This window comes from Metarhizium robertsii (assembly GCF_000187425.2).
Source record: "Metarhizium robertsii ARSEF 23 chromosome Unknown MAA_Scf_6, whole genome shotgun sequence".
NCBI lineage: Eukaryota > Fungi > Ascomycota > Sordariomycetes > Hypocreales > Clavicipitaceae > Metarhizium > Metarhizium robertsii.
In genome coordinates this window covers 234,465-250,716 of record NW_011942204.1, presented here as the reverse complement: position 1 = coordinate 250,716, position 16,252 = coordinate 234,465, and the positions used below count along the sequence as shown (strand labels likewise).

General features: G+C 53.0%; 4 protein-coding genes across 4 annotated transcripts; all 4 read right to left on the bottom strand.

Moving 5' to 3' along the window:
* Positions 1-322: 322 nt before the first annotated feature.
* Positions 323-1,523, bottom strand: MAA_08965 (glutaminyl-peptide cyclotransferase; the record flags this gene model as incomplete). Its single annotated transcript, XM_007826963.1, has 2 exons — positions 323-857; positions 925-1,523. The coding sequence occupies 2 exons, from the start codon at positions 1,521-1,523 to the stop codon at positions 323-325; spliced, it is 1,134 nt and encodes a 377-aa protein (XP_007825154.1).
* A 914-nt stretch (positions 1,524-2,437) lies between these two features.
* MAA_08966 (histone deacetylase complex protein) lies at positions 2,438-7,470 on the bottom strand (the record flags this gene model as incomplete). Its single annotated transcript, XM_007826964.1, has 4 exons — positions 2,438-2,971; positions 3,043-6,130; positions 6,187-6,287; positions 6,847-7,470. The coding sequence occupies 4 exons, from the start codon at positions 7,468-7,470 to the stop codon at positions 2,438-2,440; spliced, it is 4,347 nt and encodes a 1,448-aa protein (XP_007825155.1).
* A 1,090-nt stretch (positions 7,471-8,560) lies between these two features.
* MAA_08967 (transcription initiation factor) lies at positions 8,561-12,934 on the bottom strand (the record flags this gene model as incomplete). The annotated part of the gene is made up of 1 exon (XM_007826965.1): positions 8,561-12,934. One exon carries the CDS (start codon positions 12,932-12,934, stop codon positions 8,561-8,563), a length of 4,374 nt encoding a protein of 1,457 aa, XP_007825156.1.
* A 959-nt stretch (positions 12,935-13,893) lies between these two features.
* On the bottom strand, positions 13,894-15,767 carry MAA_08968 (uncharacterized protein; the record flags this gene model as incomplete). Its single annotated transcript, XM_007826966.1, has 2 exons — positions 13,894-14,960; positions 15,059-15,767. The coding sequence occupies 2 exons, from the start codon at positions 15,765-15,767 to the stop codon at positions 13,894-13,896; spliced, it is 1,776 nt and encodes a 591-aa protein (XP_007825157.1).
* Between the last annotated feature and the right edge of the window lie 485 nt (positions 15,768-16,252).

The window sequence follows — 16,252 nt, the reverse complement described above, 5'->3', positions numbered from 1 at the left end:
GGTGCTTTATACGCTTAGCATTGCTCAACATAGAAAAGTGATACATGACCCTGATGCCAATAAAATATTGACCAAGGGGTAGGCAAAGCGGAGAGAACACATTGGCCGGCATTTCGTCCCTTCGGGGACCCTGCCGAAAGCCATCTCCGGCATCATCAAGAGCCACCATCAAACATGAATGCAATTCTGTCAGCACAGATCCAGTACTATGCACTAAACCCGCCATCTAGATCTACGTGATACAGTGAAACGCTCAAAGACAGGCGCATCATTGAAAGCCCACAAACCCCCCAACGCCAAAAAAACCCCAAGCCGCAACTCCTCACAACTCAGTCCTCTTGCTATGAACACTCTGCGTAGCACTCGTCTTGTCGGCGCTCGTCGCAGCCGTCTTGTCCAACAGCCCACCCAGCTCCATAAACTCCACCACAAAGGCCGTGACTATCCTCGCCCAGTCCCGCGTCGTCGGCAGGTCCAAGTGGTCGCCGTCGTCGTCAATCGTGTGCCACACGGCCGGGAATGAGCCCGGGATGATGTGCAGCACATCCACGCCGCGCTGCATAAAGGGGACGTGGTCGTCCTCGATGTAGCTGCTGTAGAACTCGTGCGGCTGCTTGTCCGCGTTGTAGAGGAAGGGCTTGGCGGGCTTGGACTCGAGCAGGCCGAGGGTGCGCATGCGGCCCTCGAGCGCCGCCATGCTCTGGTACGTCCAGTGCGTGGGGAGAAAGTACGAGGGGATCCTGGGGTCCGGCGAGCCGAGGAGGTCGAGCAGAACAAAGAGGGATATGCTCTCCAGCGGGGTGCGAAAGGTCGACAGCGCCGGGTGGAACGTCTCGTCCCATTCCTGGGCCAGCGATCTGCAGGGCACGAAGCAGTCAGTATTGGAGGAGTGTTTGACACCACCGATTCATCAGGTCCACGTACCTCGCTCCGTACAGCGAGTCCGTAGCGGACCACTGCTTGAAGGCCTCCTCCCCGTCTAGGAAGAGTATCTGGACGCCCTGCCGCTCCTCCAGCCCGCCGCTGCTGCCGTCGTCGTGCTCCCACTTCTTGGTCAGCGCGGCGTCGATGCTCCTCGCCACGTGCATCAGCATGGCACACGGCGCGGCGGAATCAATGGCGCCCACGAAGCCCTCGGGCTTGATGAGCGTGTCGAAGTGCGCCACGAGGGTCAACCGCGACACATCGCCGGGATGCGAGCCGGGAGGATCTCGGCTGAATATCAAATTGGAAAACGGCACCTCTTTTGTGCCGCTGAGAGGTGTCTTAGATGTCGAGTTCTGCCATGCGAGCTCCCACGATGGCAGCGAGGACTTGAAGAAGTCGACGAAATGCTTCTGGGTCTTGTAGTTGCCCTCTGTGCCGGGCACGCGGGGGATCAATATGGGCGCCAGGAGCTTGCCCTTGTGTATGTCGAAGTCGTCTCCAGGGGAGGGGATGCTGCGCAAGTCGTCGTCAGTGAGGGCCGCGAGGGCCGCGGCAGGGGATGCGCCGAGCACCGCAAGAAGGATGCCGACGAGCATGGTAATTAATGGCGGCATGAGGGTACCATTTCGGAGACTGTTGGGCGGTGTTGGGAACGGGTGGTGGTGGACGCAAGTCCGTGAAGTCGTAATGGCAAGTCGGCTGCAGTCGGTGTTTCGAGGTGTTGTTCAGTCTTGACACTTGTCACGCCAAAAGATGAACCTCGACTTACATACACCACATCTCCACTTTTACCCTGGCAGCCCGTCTTGCGATTCAAATCCATAAAAAGGGCACTTGGCTAAAGAGGGAAAATAGCCAAAACTGCATCAAGCATTTTAGTATATAAATCGACAGGAGGCGTTTTGCCCAAGTAATGTATTTAATCCTTGGTTTAATCTTCTTCTTCTCCTCAGCAGTACTCGTCTAGCGCCGAGGCACGCAGCACCCTGCGGCCTCACAACCCCAGGATTCTCCTTCAGCCATTGCCGAATAAACATCCCCTATACTCAGTATACATCCATTGAAATATCACCATCCTCGCAAATTGGCAATCGAGACACAAAGCGCAAATGTAATTTACACAGCCATGTTTGACCCAACCATCATGTCATGCCAGGGAGAACAAAGCCCACAATCATCAATTGATCATCTAGAATACATACAAAGGAAAACATTAAGCCTTGCAATACCACAACGTACACCTACTCAAGTATGCATATTCGCTCCGTCGGCTTTTTTTTTCAAAAACAACCCCAACAACAAAACGCTGTCTCCAGATAAAACTTGAACCCGACGTTAACACTACGGCAATAAACAAACAAACGTCGATCAATATGTAATGATTCCCTGGTATAAAAACAAGTTCCTGTGCTCCGAAGCCCGGCCGTCTCCCAATGTAGTACATGTAACCATGCTGATGAGTTTACTTTCTCTTCCCCCCACGTCTGCCCCTCTTCTTGTTCTGAAGGTTCTAATCCATCTCGACGTCTCCGTTGGGCGGCGCGACCCCGTCGTCCATCCATTTGCGGAAGTTCTTATTTTGTTCCTGAACCTCCTCGGGGCCCATGTCCTTTGTCCACGATGGGTTGTGAACCATTTTCTCCAGGAGCTTGCTTTCGCGGTGCATGCTGAGGGCCTTGGTGAACTTTTCCCGCCGCTCGCGCTCCTCCTGTGTCCGGGGCGACCGGTCGTAGATGAAGTATTCCGAGGTCCCCGGGCCCCAGACCATCTTGGAGCTCTTAAGGCAGATGCTGGTTGTCAAATTCTCGCTGTATGAGAGTGGCTTAGGTACTTCATCTGAATCTGAGTCGGCATCGCCAGAGGGCAGGTTTCGCGTAAGAACAACTTTTTGCAGCCTGGATCGGGGGATGCCCTCTGTGGGCTCAACTCGAATAAACGACGAGATGTAGTACTGCCAGCGCTCTCGGACCTGCATCTCGTCCATGTAGAACGTGGTCTCGTCGCGCTGCAGCCACCGCACCGTGGCTTCGGCTTTCTGTGGGAACTGAAATCTGCGTGTTAGCAAATGAAAATCCCCGCATTGAACTTGGACTTGGCAACAGATCGCCAACTTACCCAGCAAATAACAAAAATGTCGCCGTCCTTAACACACTTCTCTGCAAACTTGCGTGCCGAGATTTCCGTTTGGTAACTCGTCTCCTCCTTCTCCCGGCTAGTCAGATACTGATGGATAAGATCCGGCGTCTTCTCCTTGGCATCGGTGCTGCTGCAAGTCAGGGCCAGTCGGCACAGTGTCTTCAGGAGATCCTGAATAGTGTACAATTTCCATCCATTCTGAAGGTAGTAGTGGCGCAAGACGTCTTGGTAACGGTTCTCGTCAACGTCACCAGTAATGTACTCCTCAATCAACTCTACAGTCTTGGGCCAGTACGTCTCAGGGTCATCGGTCGGCTCAAAGAAGGTCATGTGATTCTCTGTGAAGCCAATATCTCTGGCTGGCTTGGGCCTGTTGAGGCGCTCGACTGCTTGGGCAACAAGCTCTTGGCTCTGCTGAATATCCAACAAGCGGTTGTAAAGGGTCTGGAAAATGTTGAAGAAGACAAAAATGGTCTGGTTACAGAAGAAGTTGTACCAGGGACGGGTAAAGAAGCCGTCCGCCTTCAGCTCGCCGCCCTCGTCAAGCAGAGCATTATCTCCGCCTACAACAACAGGTTTGGGAACGGTTGGCATCCAGCGCTCGTTCGAGACCTCTGGCACCGCAGCTTCCTCTGGTGCATCAGCCATCTCCTCTTCATTAGCCGAGGTGACGTCGGGGGTGGTCTCCTTGCTACCAGAAGCGGCACTGTCTTCCTTTTGACTCCTGGGCTTGCTACCGTTGCGCCCGGGGTCCAAAACTCCCCTAAGCAGGTCCCCCTTTCTGCCGTTCCGGCGGCTTCGCCCGTTGGTCAGTTCAGCAGGCGTAGAATCCTCGACATCGTCTTCGCCGGAATCAGGCTGCATCTTGGGAAGCTTGTCCTGATACATCTCCTCGGGAAGATCAAAAAAGGCTGGAACGAATGTCTCAAAAAAGTCCAAAATTCTCTCCTTTTCTTGTGTGCTGTGCTGTCCATTGTGCATGCTGTATAGCATCATCAAGCGAAGAAGTTCAAGAATAACTTGCTTGTTGCTAAAGTCCCAAACCAGCTGGTGACGCGGGGCTTTGCCCCTGAGGGCACGCTCACGGCGTTGCTCCTCATGCTTGGTCTTGATAACATCCACAAGGTGCTTCGCAGTCAAGTTTCTCTTGTCAGTGGACTTGACCAAAATGCCCATGTGGTCCAGACTCTTGAGGTGCATGTTCTCCGTCTGCGCATGCCAAACCTTCTCCCACTCCCGCTGCGAGAAGCGCCACTCTTCATCCTTTTGTCTCATACGGGCCAGCAAGACGGGTACCACGTCAAAGGGGTGGCTGTACATGTCATTGACAACGTCAATGCCCCTCTCACCGTAAATTTTCTTGGTAATCCGCTTGAATATTGAAGTGCTCTGGCCAGCAAGGGCAGCAGGCATATGGAAGGTTTCTCTCTCGGCAGGCGACATGGCGAGCATTTGCTGCGCAATGGGCTCCAGAAGTTGAATGCACTTGAGATTAGCCTCGATGTTAAAGTCGTAATCATGGCGCTCTTCTTCGATCCTATGAAGGCCCTCCTCAAACTGATTCTTTCGGTGAGCAACGAAGCCAGAATCTTCACTAGCCCAGGTTGGGTGTGAAGCCCACTGGTCATTGAGAACAGAGTTGCACAATTCATCACGACCGCTGCAGGGCTTCAAGCGCTCCCTCTTAGGAAGGAGTCTGTAGCTGGGCCCGTAGCCACGGCAATTGCTCAGTGATAATTTCTCCGTGGGAGCCGCAGGCCGATTCTCGATTACGACATCTTGAGAATTCACGCCAACAAATGTTTTCCAAAATGTCATGAGGTCAGGATTGGCTCCAATGAAGAGGGCACCCTTGTGGAAGAGCGTATTTCGGTCAATGATGCCCTGGCTGAAAAGGTTGCACAGCTTCAAGAACTCGTTCATCGACGATCGGTTGCTAAGGAACTTCTTGACTCGCTCAAAGAAGGCAATTTCTTCCTGGTTGGAGGTGGCAGACGGGCGAGGAGGATACGGTTCGGGCATGACTGGAGTAAGCGTAGGCTCGATGGTAGAAGCGTCTCCAGTGGCCCTGGCATGGCTGAGTTTTGCCCGCTTGCCGGTTCCATTTACAACAGGTTGTTGAAGTCTGTTTGTCGCATTCGTCTCGGGAGGAGCGGTTTCAGTAGCAGCGGCAGCTTGCTTCTCGGCACGGGGCCTCTTCTTGTTGTCCTTGCTGGCGCTAGGGGGCGGAGCAAAACTTCCCAGGGGAGGCATCTTTTGTCCCCCAGGCTGGGGAGTTTGGCTAGAGCCTGTAGGAGCACTTTCATCTGCACGTCCGGGAGTCGCCTTTGCTTGCCCTGCAGACTCGGGCAGGAATTGTTTGAAGTCCTCGAGCAGGTCCGGCGCGGCATTAAAGAGAGTGGTAACTTGGGCATAGACATCCTGGATGGGTTTTTGTTCCCGCTGATAGGTCTGCAGTATTTCGAGAAACTGCTTATAAATCTCTGGCTTGTCTTGAAAGCGGTTCTTAATCTTATTGACGTAGCTGATGGCGTGGTTAAACTCAACCGGACCACGGCGCTCCATGTTGGCTTGATTTCCAGGACCAGTGCCTGCTCCTCCAGGGCCGGATGCTGGACCCGGAGTCTGTCTAGCGCCTGGGGCGGTGCCAGCGCCGGATTGTCCCTGAGCGGACGCATTTCTTTGCGCAGATCCCGGGGCGTCAAAGGCGCCACTTTGGGCAGCGGCCTGAACAAAGAGGCTGGCGCCATTTTGCAGCGGTGTGCTAAAGTTGGCCTCTGGACTCTCGATGCTATGCTGCGAACGCTGCTGCTGCTGCCACTGGTTGCCGCGCTCTGGGAACAGAGGCTGGCTAGCACCAGGACCGCCATGTTCTCCTTGGCCTCGCCCAGCAATGGACTGTACCGTGGTGCCCATTGGGGTCGTAACTCTGATCGTATTGGGGTCGTTTCCAGCGCCGCATTCAATTCTGTATCCTGGAGGCAAAAATGTGTTAAATCCTTGGATGAGGTTTGGGTGCCCGGCAAAGAGTTCGGAGACGCGGTTAATAACGCCCGGTGTGTCAATGCTGATACCACAGGTCAGAAACGTTCCAAATTTGAGTCGCAGAATGCAAACACATACGCTTGACTCTTGAAATCCTTCATAATGTCCAAGAATCTGTTATAAACATCGGGTTGATCATGGAACTGGACCTTGACTTGGTCCAAATAGGTCAACGCATCCTGGGATTGTACAAAGTTAGCGCTTGATTTGCACAGTCATCGCAACACAAAGGAAAGTCATGTACGAGAAAACTGCGGTAAAGTGCCCATCGCTCCATGTTTTCACCACAGATATCAATCACTCGTTGTCCACCTTCTTGAAACGCTGTCACGAGCTCATCAGTGGCAGTAAAGCTTGGAGGAGATATGCCCCACGCATTCATTTCTGAGCTACGCAGATCTTGAGGCACTTGCCGCTGGGCAAGCGAAGATGACGGTAGCTCCGCATCACTTGATACACGAGATAATAACATGATGTTTCGAAGATGCCAAGACAAGGTTCCTTCTGATACCACAAGCAGCCATGAAGGCGCAGAAACAAGTTGTAGAGGTGCAAAGAGGGGGAGGAAGACTGATAATCAAATGCAGTCACGGAAAGTGACTGGCATCTGATGATTCAGCGAAGGGCACGGCAAACTTGTTCTTCTGATGGCCGCTGGTTACAGCCTTGCACGCCCCAGCCGCCCGCCAATCATCAATTCCCCAAAACAAAAGATGTATGAGCAAAAGCAATACTCACATTCAGAATAGGCTGCTGGCCCTGTGTGATTCCTCCAGGAATCTGATGGCCACCAGGCGTCACCCCCACGATTGCAGCCGCCCCCTTCGCCGCGGCTCCGCGAACGTCCTGCTGCCCAGGCTGTTGCTGTTGTCCCTGCGGCTGCCCCTGGTGAGGACCGCCGAATCCAAGACCAGCCGAGCCCGATGCCGGCTGCGCAGCATTCGGGGGAGCTTGCGAGTGCCCAACCGGCGCATACATTTGGTGCTGCTGCGACCCAGCGCCGCTCTGCTGCAGCGGTCCGCCAAAGTTGACGGGGCCAGACGGCGCGCCCAAAGAAGCACCAGGAGGTGGAGGGTTACCGCTATGGTTGGCAAGCAAGCCGCCAGGGCTGTGTATAGCACCTGGGATTCGTGATGCCACAGGCTGGTGAATGGGGATGGAACCGGCGCTGCTCTGATGGGGAGCTCCTCCGGGGCCGGCGGGACCCTGCTGGTAGCGATCGGCTTGTTCTCTCTCTCGTTCTTGGTCACGGCGCATGTCTTCGTGCTGCTGCATGGCGCGGTGTCGATCGTCCATTTCGCGGTCGCGGTCGCGGTCGTACGGCGCACCACCACTGCGCCCGTGGAGGTTCTGGTTGTTCATGCTCTTTTCAACTGCGACCGGTGCGGCGTTAGCACAGACTGCCTTGTGGATAGTAGCAGGCACAATTGTGCCCAGGCCAGCCCTGTTCTCAATAGCCAGAGAAGCCAATGTTGCCGAGGACTGTGGCACGGATTCCGAAGCTCGAGGCCCCGATCGCGGTCGGCGTCAAGAGGAAAAAAGCATCGTGGGTACTTACAGCTCGTGGGCAGACCTGGGGCAGTGAAACATCTACATGGATGCAGATATTTCCAGGTTTATAGCGTCTCAGAGTCTGGGGATAAAAGAAAATAGATACAAAAAGTCGACAGAGGAGAGGCGTCAAAGGGGGTGGGTGACGGGGTGGTTGAGAGCAGAAACCCAAACCACAAGAAAACGCCAGTGCAAACTTGGGAAGCTCTCCTGGCAAAAGAGCAGCAGAGGGTGACGAGATCTGATGGGGCCTCGCACAACGCACCGCGGGTCAGTCCGCGTCACGTGGTGATAAGCCGCTTTGGTGGGGACTTATCGGGCAATCGGGGTCGCCGAGGCTGGCCATTCAGGTGCCTGGGCTTGTCAGCGCCATCCACCGATGCCCCCCCAGCGTAAGCAATACGGCTCAGCCTCGCCTCGTTGAGCGAGCGACTTGGGGAGACAGAGAGGGGGTAACTAGACATCACACCCAATGAAATGAAGGAATTCAATCCTGTATCATATATGAATGGAATTCAATAACCATGTTTCTAGGACTATCTCTCTTTAGTCTATCTCACTGGTCACACCCCAACTCCAAACGTGAATACTAAAGCTACCAAACCATGCCCAAGGGTTACACACAATCCTTGCTATATCATACATTCTTCGTGAGCAGACAAATCAAGAAGCATTGTTTTTAATAATATACTAGAAGTTCTTGAAAACGATCCCTACCGCCTCCCGATCTATGCTCAAAACAATTTTAACATGCCTACACGTCGTCACCTCCAACTTCGTCCAAGGTGCTTGAAGGTGGACTCAACAAAGATGACTCCACAACCTCGTGGATCGGGCCTCCATTTTGACAATCATTTGGCATCAAAGGACTCTGGGCGTTTGCAGCCTCGTCTTGTTCTCTCTAGGACGTCGGCGGCGGCGGCTGTGGCTTTCGGATGATCTTGATCTTTGGCCTCGCGCTGACTGGTGTCGCAGAAGCAGGGGGGCTACTAGCTTTGCCAGCCGATGGTGTTGCAACCTTGGTGTCAATAGACACCTTTGGCGTTGACTGTGGGACAGGAGAAGCAGTCCCCGGCAGTGGTTTTCGCGTAACTTCGCCTGAAGGTAGCGGTTTTCTAGGCTTGGCAGTAATGCTGTCCTTGGAACTTCCCAGTACGGCTTCCTTGGGGGGTCCAGTAGGAAGGGCTGTTCTTGCAACCGGCGCTAGGCCCAATGGCAATCCAAGTATTACAGCCAAACGCTTAGGGTTGCCCGTCTTCAGCGTCACCATACGCCTCTTCTTGGATACCTTGTCACCGTTGGTGAAAGATGACTCTGTCTTTGGACGTTTTGGTACAGGAGTGCCGCCATCATTCTCTGGCCGAGGTCGTTTGGGTGCGGCTGACGCAGGCGTCGCGCCGTTTCCTAGATTGGTAGCCTTCGTCGCCGTACCATTGGTGTTTGATGCCAATGATGCGACAATCGTATCGGTTTCGCTCTTGCGTGGAGCAGGAATAGGTCGTTGCGGTGTAGACACCTTGGTAGTGCTGATTTTGATGGACGACGTTCTAGGAACAGGGGCCGGTCGAGGAACTTCGGGAACGTCAGGGAAAGTGATGGGATGCTTGGGCTGTGTTTTATAGTGTGACTTGAAGTTCACAATAAGTCGATCAGCCAGCCTCTGAGCATGTCTCTCCACCTTCCATGCCTTGGGTAGATTGAGCGTCAACACCCAGCCCTGGGTTTCCTCAAACATCATAGCCGCCAGGTCCAACAAGCTCTCTACTTCGTTCCGTCCTAGGCCAGGATGATCCAGAGCCTTGCGCATTGCATTGCTGTAAAATCTTTCGTCCTTGACGTACATCTCATCCATTTCCTTTCGCAAAGCCTTCAGAGCAGCATCAAGATTTTCTTTACGGGCAATCCTTTCCTTCCTCGCTTCAATCTCCTGGGCACTATCCTGCACCAAGAGAAGCGTCTCTTCGATATCGTCTGTGGTCGGTTCGTTCTTAACGATCTTGGTATGTTCTCCAAAGGCGATTGCGGCAAGACCGCTGGCCATCGCTTGAATGAGCTTGTTGCGAACGAATGGGGATTTGTCCGTCATGAGTGCAAAGAGAAAGAAAGTGAAGAAGGTTGCTTCCATCATGGCTCCCAAGTCTATGAGAGCCTCAAAGGCCTTGATACGGATCAAATCCCGGCTCCCGTCCAACAGATATTGGGCGAAATCAGGATAGCTCTTCGGGATGACCTCTGCCTTCATAAGTCGTTGTTTTGCGTCCAGGCCAGCAATGGTCCACACATTCTGGTATGAGTTGGTCCATTCGTCGCGTCGCAGGACTCGTTCGATCTGTTCCATGGCTTTCTCGAGAAACAAACGCTCCTCTTCATCCGGTGCTTTACTCTGACGAGAAAGCCAGTCGTCCTTCTTGGATGGAATAAGAGATGTGGCAAGAGCTTCGACAAGGGTGGCGATGTAGAAGTGATCAGAGTATGGGTTGTCTTCGTTATTGTTGAACAAGAGCTGGTTCAAGATAAACTGGCGCGCTTCCAGCGGACAGCGGTAGGTGTGGTCCCGAACTTCGGAGATGGCTTTAATGATAGCGCGCCTAACATTATACTGTTTTTTGTCTGTAAAATCGTTTGGAATTGGCTGGTTGGTCTGTTCGTAGCAGAACATTTCGCGGAATGCCCTCATGAGCTGTCTCAAACCTAGCAGCGGGATTCCCTTAATATTCGATTGCCGCGGTAATGCTTCGGCAGCCATTGTCCGGATACCATGAAAGTACCGTCGGTCAATCAAGGTTCGGACAAGGAAACCGGAGGCAATGGGGTGGAGTGGTCCATGGGTGAGATAGAGCATGGCGTCTTGCTGTGCTACCACGTCCCTATCCTGTTGTAGTTGGGAAACGTACATGTACGGCTCGAGAGTGCGCTTCATATCGCACGCCCATTCGAAGTCGGCATCAACACGGATCCATTCATAAGACTCTTGATCCATCTTTCGCTCCGTCTCTGGGTCCCATTCTATCAGTTCCCAATCCCTGTGATCATCCGGGGTCTGAAGTACGTCTCCAAGACAATAAAGTAACGCATCATCTGCATTCTCGGTGATCTCCATGCTCCCACCACCACTATGTTTTTCCTTCATGCGTCGTGTACGCTTGAGTCGCTTATACTTGGTATTGTAGGGGATTTCAAACTTTGTTGATCGCGTGGCATCCTCTCGTATTTCGAGAATGTGCTCATAGGGAGTGCCATCAGCTTCGTGGATCCGCACAGTCATGGGTCCAGTAAACAATGGCTGTACCTCTCCCAACTTCAGGCCGGCTCGTCGTTCTTTAACAACCCGCAAAAAGTCGTCCTTTTCCAGACCCCCCGTTCTCTTGGCTGCTTGGTGTTGTATCTGATTAAGAGTCAACTCCACGCAAAGCCTCTTCTTGTTGAATTTTGCCTTGACTTCAAATCTAGGGCAGCCTGAGCCATATACCCACTGGTTCCAAAAGGCCTCCAGCCGATACCGTGAGCCCTTCTCGCAAACAGCTCTAAATTTCTCAGTATCCAGAATAGTGGAACGATCACTGCTTTCGATCTGTGCCTTGGTCAAGAATTTTTGAAGTATCCTCGTCAGACCATGGCCACCAGAGGCTTTAATCATTCGTTTGTCGAGAATAAAGAAGACCACAGGCACCTTCAAGGACATAAAATCCATTTCGAACTCTCCCAGGTGCAAGTTTGGACCAAGATCAAATAACGACGGCCGATCGATATCGACATTGACCAGCTTGTCCGACATGATCTTCATACGGAATCGATGTTCATTGTTTCCACAGAGCTTCTTCATGAATAAATCAGTCATGTAATGCGCAATGCCAAGAACAAGCCAGAGATCATTGCGGGTATTGGGTATCATATTAATGCCGATCCACTGGTAGGTCAAAGTAAAGACGATTTTCCTGGTTGTTTCGATTTCGGTGTCGATGATTTCCTCTGGGAACAGCAGGCGCGTGCTGATAAATGCCAGAGAGTGCAATGGTACAGTGTCCTCCACCATGTCTTCGAGAAAACAGATTTTGAAGTTGCCAAAGGGGTATTTAGCAAAGGTGTAGGTCAGGAAATCTGCTGCCATTGTCAAAGCTGCCCCTGTACTGCGTACCCAGTCGGCGCGGCCAGGCAAGCAGTAGGCATGGACCTTCAAGGCGCTCACGCCGAGCTTGACTTCATCCTCCTCTGTTCTAAATTCAGATGACAGGTCTATATGCTCGAAGGGCCCGATAGCGAATCCCAATTTTTGTACTGATACCTTCTTTTCTGGCTCAAAGGTCATGATCTTCTTGTGGTCATTTTGAGGGTCAATCATCTCCTCCATGAGGAACCCCGAACAAACAACAGTCATTTCTCTAAGCTTGTCTTCTTCTGCCAGCATCATCTTGCGGTCATCGTGATCATGGGACTTGTCAACTCCATTGACCGTGGTGTCCTTTTGGGTAGCCAACGCTTGCTCGAGCGCGTCTCCGAGAGTTCGGGGAAATCGTATTGAGATCCTCCAGTCACAACGGGCGCCATGATCGTCAACACAAGGAAAGATGCATGATGCTGTTCCCGGTTGAATCGAATGTCGCGTATACATGTGTGTGTACCGATTGTCAAGGGCATCCTCTCCAACGAAATGCAGGCCATCGCGAGGATTCTTGTTGGTGAAGGGGACAGTAACTTTGAACTGCTTGTGTCCCTTGTTGGCGCCATCGACATTCAAAGCGGATTTCCTTATAATCAACTTGGGGCGCTCGCTGTCCTTCCCCCCACGAAGACTGACCTTCAATGACCCGTAGACTGGTGTGCATCCCTCGATCTCTCTATTCTCGGCGGGGACATCGGTCTTTCGGTTGTGGAAGACGTTTCGGGCTCTTCTCCGACGAAGGTCATGGTGTTCGGCTCTCCAGTTCCAGCCCTTGGAATGGGAAAGTCTCTGGTACGGATCCTGATATTCGGCAGGTACCTTTTGTTTTTGTCCCTCAATCGCTTCTCCGTGGGCTTCTCGCATTTCGGTTATGGTCACATTATTGGTGTCGATTTCGCAGTGAGCTGCATCGAGATGAATCTCCTCGACATTATCGGAAAAAATGACGATATAAATGTCAACAGTGCCATCGATTCTTCGCTCGCGAAAATTCACGTCCAGCCTTGCCTCCTGCTTGATGACAAAGAACTCTTGAACGGGATCGTCCTTAATCGGCCGCAAGTTATCGTTTGTGTGTAGCAGAGGGTGCTGCTCGGCACCATCGAGAAGCGACATGGTGGTTCAGCTTGAGGTTCTTTGACAGCTCCGAATGCCCCGTGTTTGGTTTCGATCCCAACTCCCTGCGCGAGATGGTCATTAAAGACCTCGCAGTAGCGAGCGCCCTTTTATGAATTTTACAGGTGCATTCGGATATCGGGGTCTCACGAGTCGTCGGTCGCATTCATAGCAATAGTAGGCGAAGGAAGGTTGCGGCACGACGAGGAGGTGGTTGGCAAGTGATTAATGGAAGAATGTCGGGAGATGCTCGTAATGAGTCATACGCTTGGCAGAAAAAAGAATAGCGGCACCAAGAGCGCAGGCACGACGCACCGTGAATATTTGTGCGTGAGGAGCGGGAGGCGTATGGTATCCTCGAGTCGCGGATGCTCGCGCTGCCTTCATCCCCAAAAGTTATCCAAGAGTTGGCAAGCTTGCCTACGACGCACGGACCACCTTGAGGTGTGCCTGGTCCGCAAGTGCACCGAAGTGGGTCCAGCCTGTCACTTGTCATCCATATGCTTCACACCGTGAATTAAGACGCCCAAGATAAAGTTCAGACACGATTCAAAGGTTGTTTCAATCGTCTCCGTACATGGATACAGTCCATCTGTTATCTTATGTACCTGTAAGCTCGTATGCTAGTGGTGCAGTCCAACTCATGTTACGCTCAAAATCAACGACAACTCGTCCTGTTGCCAATCCCATGCCACGCCTCATGCCCCGGCCCTGCGTGCTAAACAAATGTTCCACAGTTGATAATGCACAAACTCGTGAAATATATACTACACTAGAAGGTTCTGACAGTAGTCTCTGAGCTGGAGACCCGGACCCTTGGACCCCAACGCCACGCAAACATGAAGAAAGTTTAAATAATGAAAAAAAGGCAAAGCGTGAGCGAACACGCGGCCATGTCTCGGGGTGGCTTGGGGTATCAGGAACTGAAAAGGAGAAAGTTAACTCAGCGTGTAGCGGTATTAGGGCCTGCTACTACGCTTGTCTCTCCGTTTCTTGCGTGCCCTGGACTTGAGCAGTTCCTCGTCGCGATACTCTTCCGGTAAGACAAAGTCGGCTTCTTCCAGGTCTGGAATAGGATGGCCCCAGGCTAACACCTTGCGGCCGATGCGACGTGACCGGTTAAGGGCGTTGTCTCGCTCATATTTCTTGCCGAAAAAGGAAGTAAATTCTTTCTGCGCGTCTGCTGATTTGGGGGGTGTAGACCGTAGCGACGCTTTGAGCTTTCTAGCATTTGCTGCTGCCAATTGTGATCTTGCCAGGGCCTCTTGACGAAGCTGCTTGGCAGGTGACGCATCACTGGTATCGCTCTGTGATGTCACAACCTCTTCTTCAGTGTCTTCCAAGACTTGGTCTGCGTCATGTTCCATTTTGGTGTCTCCTCGGTTGTCGTCACTCTCGTCGACGTCGTCTTCTGCGGCTGAATCCTCAATTTCATCTGCCTTGAGGGGTTCTTCCTGCTCGACCTCCTCTTGTTGAGCCAGCGCAGCCTCTTGCTCGGCCTGCAAGACTTTCTCCTTCTCTAGCTTTCGCCGCTTCTCTTCCAAATTCCATGTTCGGAATTTTTCTAATATGCCTTGACAGCCCTTGACAAAATGAGCACGCGCGGGCTCAAAGGACTTCTTCCTCGTCTCTGTTACACCACTAACTCCCATTACTCTCAGCCAATCGTGGCCCTGGAGACCCTCCAAAAGCCGAATTATTTGGTCCTTCTCATGCTGGGCACGACCCTTTTCGGAGTTACGTATGGACCGCTCTAGTCGCTCTGCTCTCTTATGCGAAGGCTCAAAGAGACTATCCGGCAATGGGTCGTCGAGGTTTTTATTAGTTTGCTGGGTCTCTAAGAACTTGAAATCGATTCGTTGCGAATCAAAAACGTCGGTGTATAAAGAATCGCCATATCCACGAACTGGGAATTCAAAGATGCCGCTTTGCTGCTGCACCCGTGCTCCTCCACGCTGGGCCTCAGTGATGACGCGTCGAGGATTCGAGTCAACCACAACAATTGGGGTTTCAAGGTTCAACAAGTCTGCACACCATGTGAGTACGATGCGCAAAACAAAAAGAAAAGAGAAAAAAAGGAGGATAACTGTGCCAGAAGAACTCGGCACAGTGACGCATACATACGTTGCTCCTTGGGATCATTTCCAATCACTTCGTCGTAGTCTGGAAAGTAGGCAGACAAGTCACTCTTGAATCTAGTAGCCTCCTGAGAGCGTAGTTTGCGCCCCTGTTCGCGGGTAGATGAGGCTTGTGGCTGCAGCCGGTCAAGCTCCGCTCGGATGCCATTGATGACCTTGGCTTGGTGTTTTGTGAGATTTGGCTCCTGCTCCACGGGACCGGGAGGTTTCGGCTTGAGGGCCGCAGTCACGAGCGGAGCCAACACTGCGTTGGAATTGGCCGCAGGAGGTATCAGGACCGGCGGCGCGACTCCCGCGGTCGTCGGGATGGGCTTTTGTATGGTTGTGTTTGCCACGGCTGGCGGTGGTGCAAGCGGTATCGGCGGAAACGGAGGCTGGACGACGGTCGAGGCCCGCACCCCTTGGACGGGCGGCGGTTGGTGTCTGGCGAGTATTTCCACGGCGATTCTCGTCTTTTTGGGCTTCAAGGCATCGATTTCACGATCGGCAGGGTCGAGGGCTCGCTTCTGACGGCCGCCTCGACCTGCACCGTCGCTCGAGGCAAACAGGCTGGCGGCCGGGTTGGCCGGGCGCGTGAGGGGGCTGGCGAGATGATGCGTGTGCGGGTGCGGGTGCGGATGATGATGGGGATGGGGATGGCCATGGGCATGGTGAAGGCCCTCAGCTCGCCGGTTGGAGCGGGTGACGGAGGCCATTGACGATGAGGACGAGGCCTGGCATTGTCTGTCGCCGTCTGCTGAGGTCAGTCTCGCAATCAAGACGAAGCGCCCTTGATTTCTCGATGGCGGTTTTCCGTCTCTGCTGCTTGCTGGTCTGTTTTTTTTGTTTTTTTTTTCCGCCCCTGCTGTCGACGTCTGGTCTAGTGCTGAATGCGAGACGCTTTCGGTGTGGTTGGTGGGCAATCAGCGATGTGGGTGCCCTGAAGCCCGCTGGCGCCCACTTCTAGCCTGTGCGATTCCAGCGGTCGTGCCTGCCGGCGTCCAGTGCGCCTCAGTGCCTAGCGTGCTGTCGCCCTTCAATGTTGAGCACTGTGAATCCACCCGCCCTGTAGTTCACGCGTTCTGTTGTTGGCGTCGACGGTGCCAAGCCGAAGTGGGCTACCCTATACACTAGTTTGCGAATGAACCGAATCGGAGGAGCCTTACATTTCAAAATGATCGCAAAGCAAAGACTAGAACAT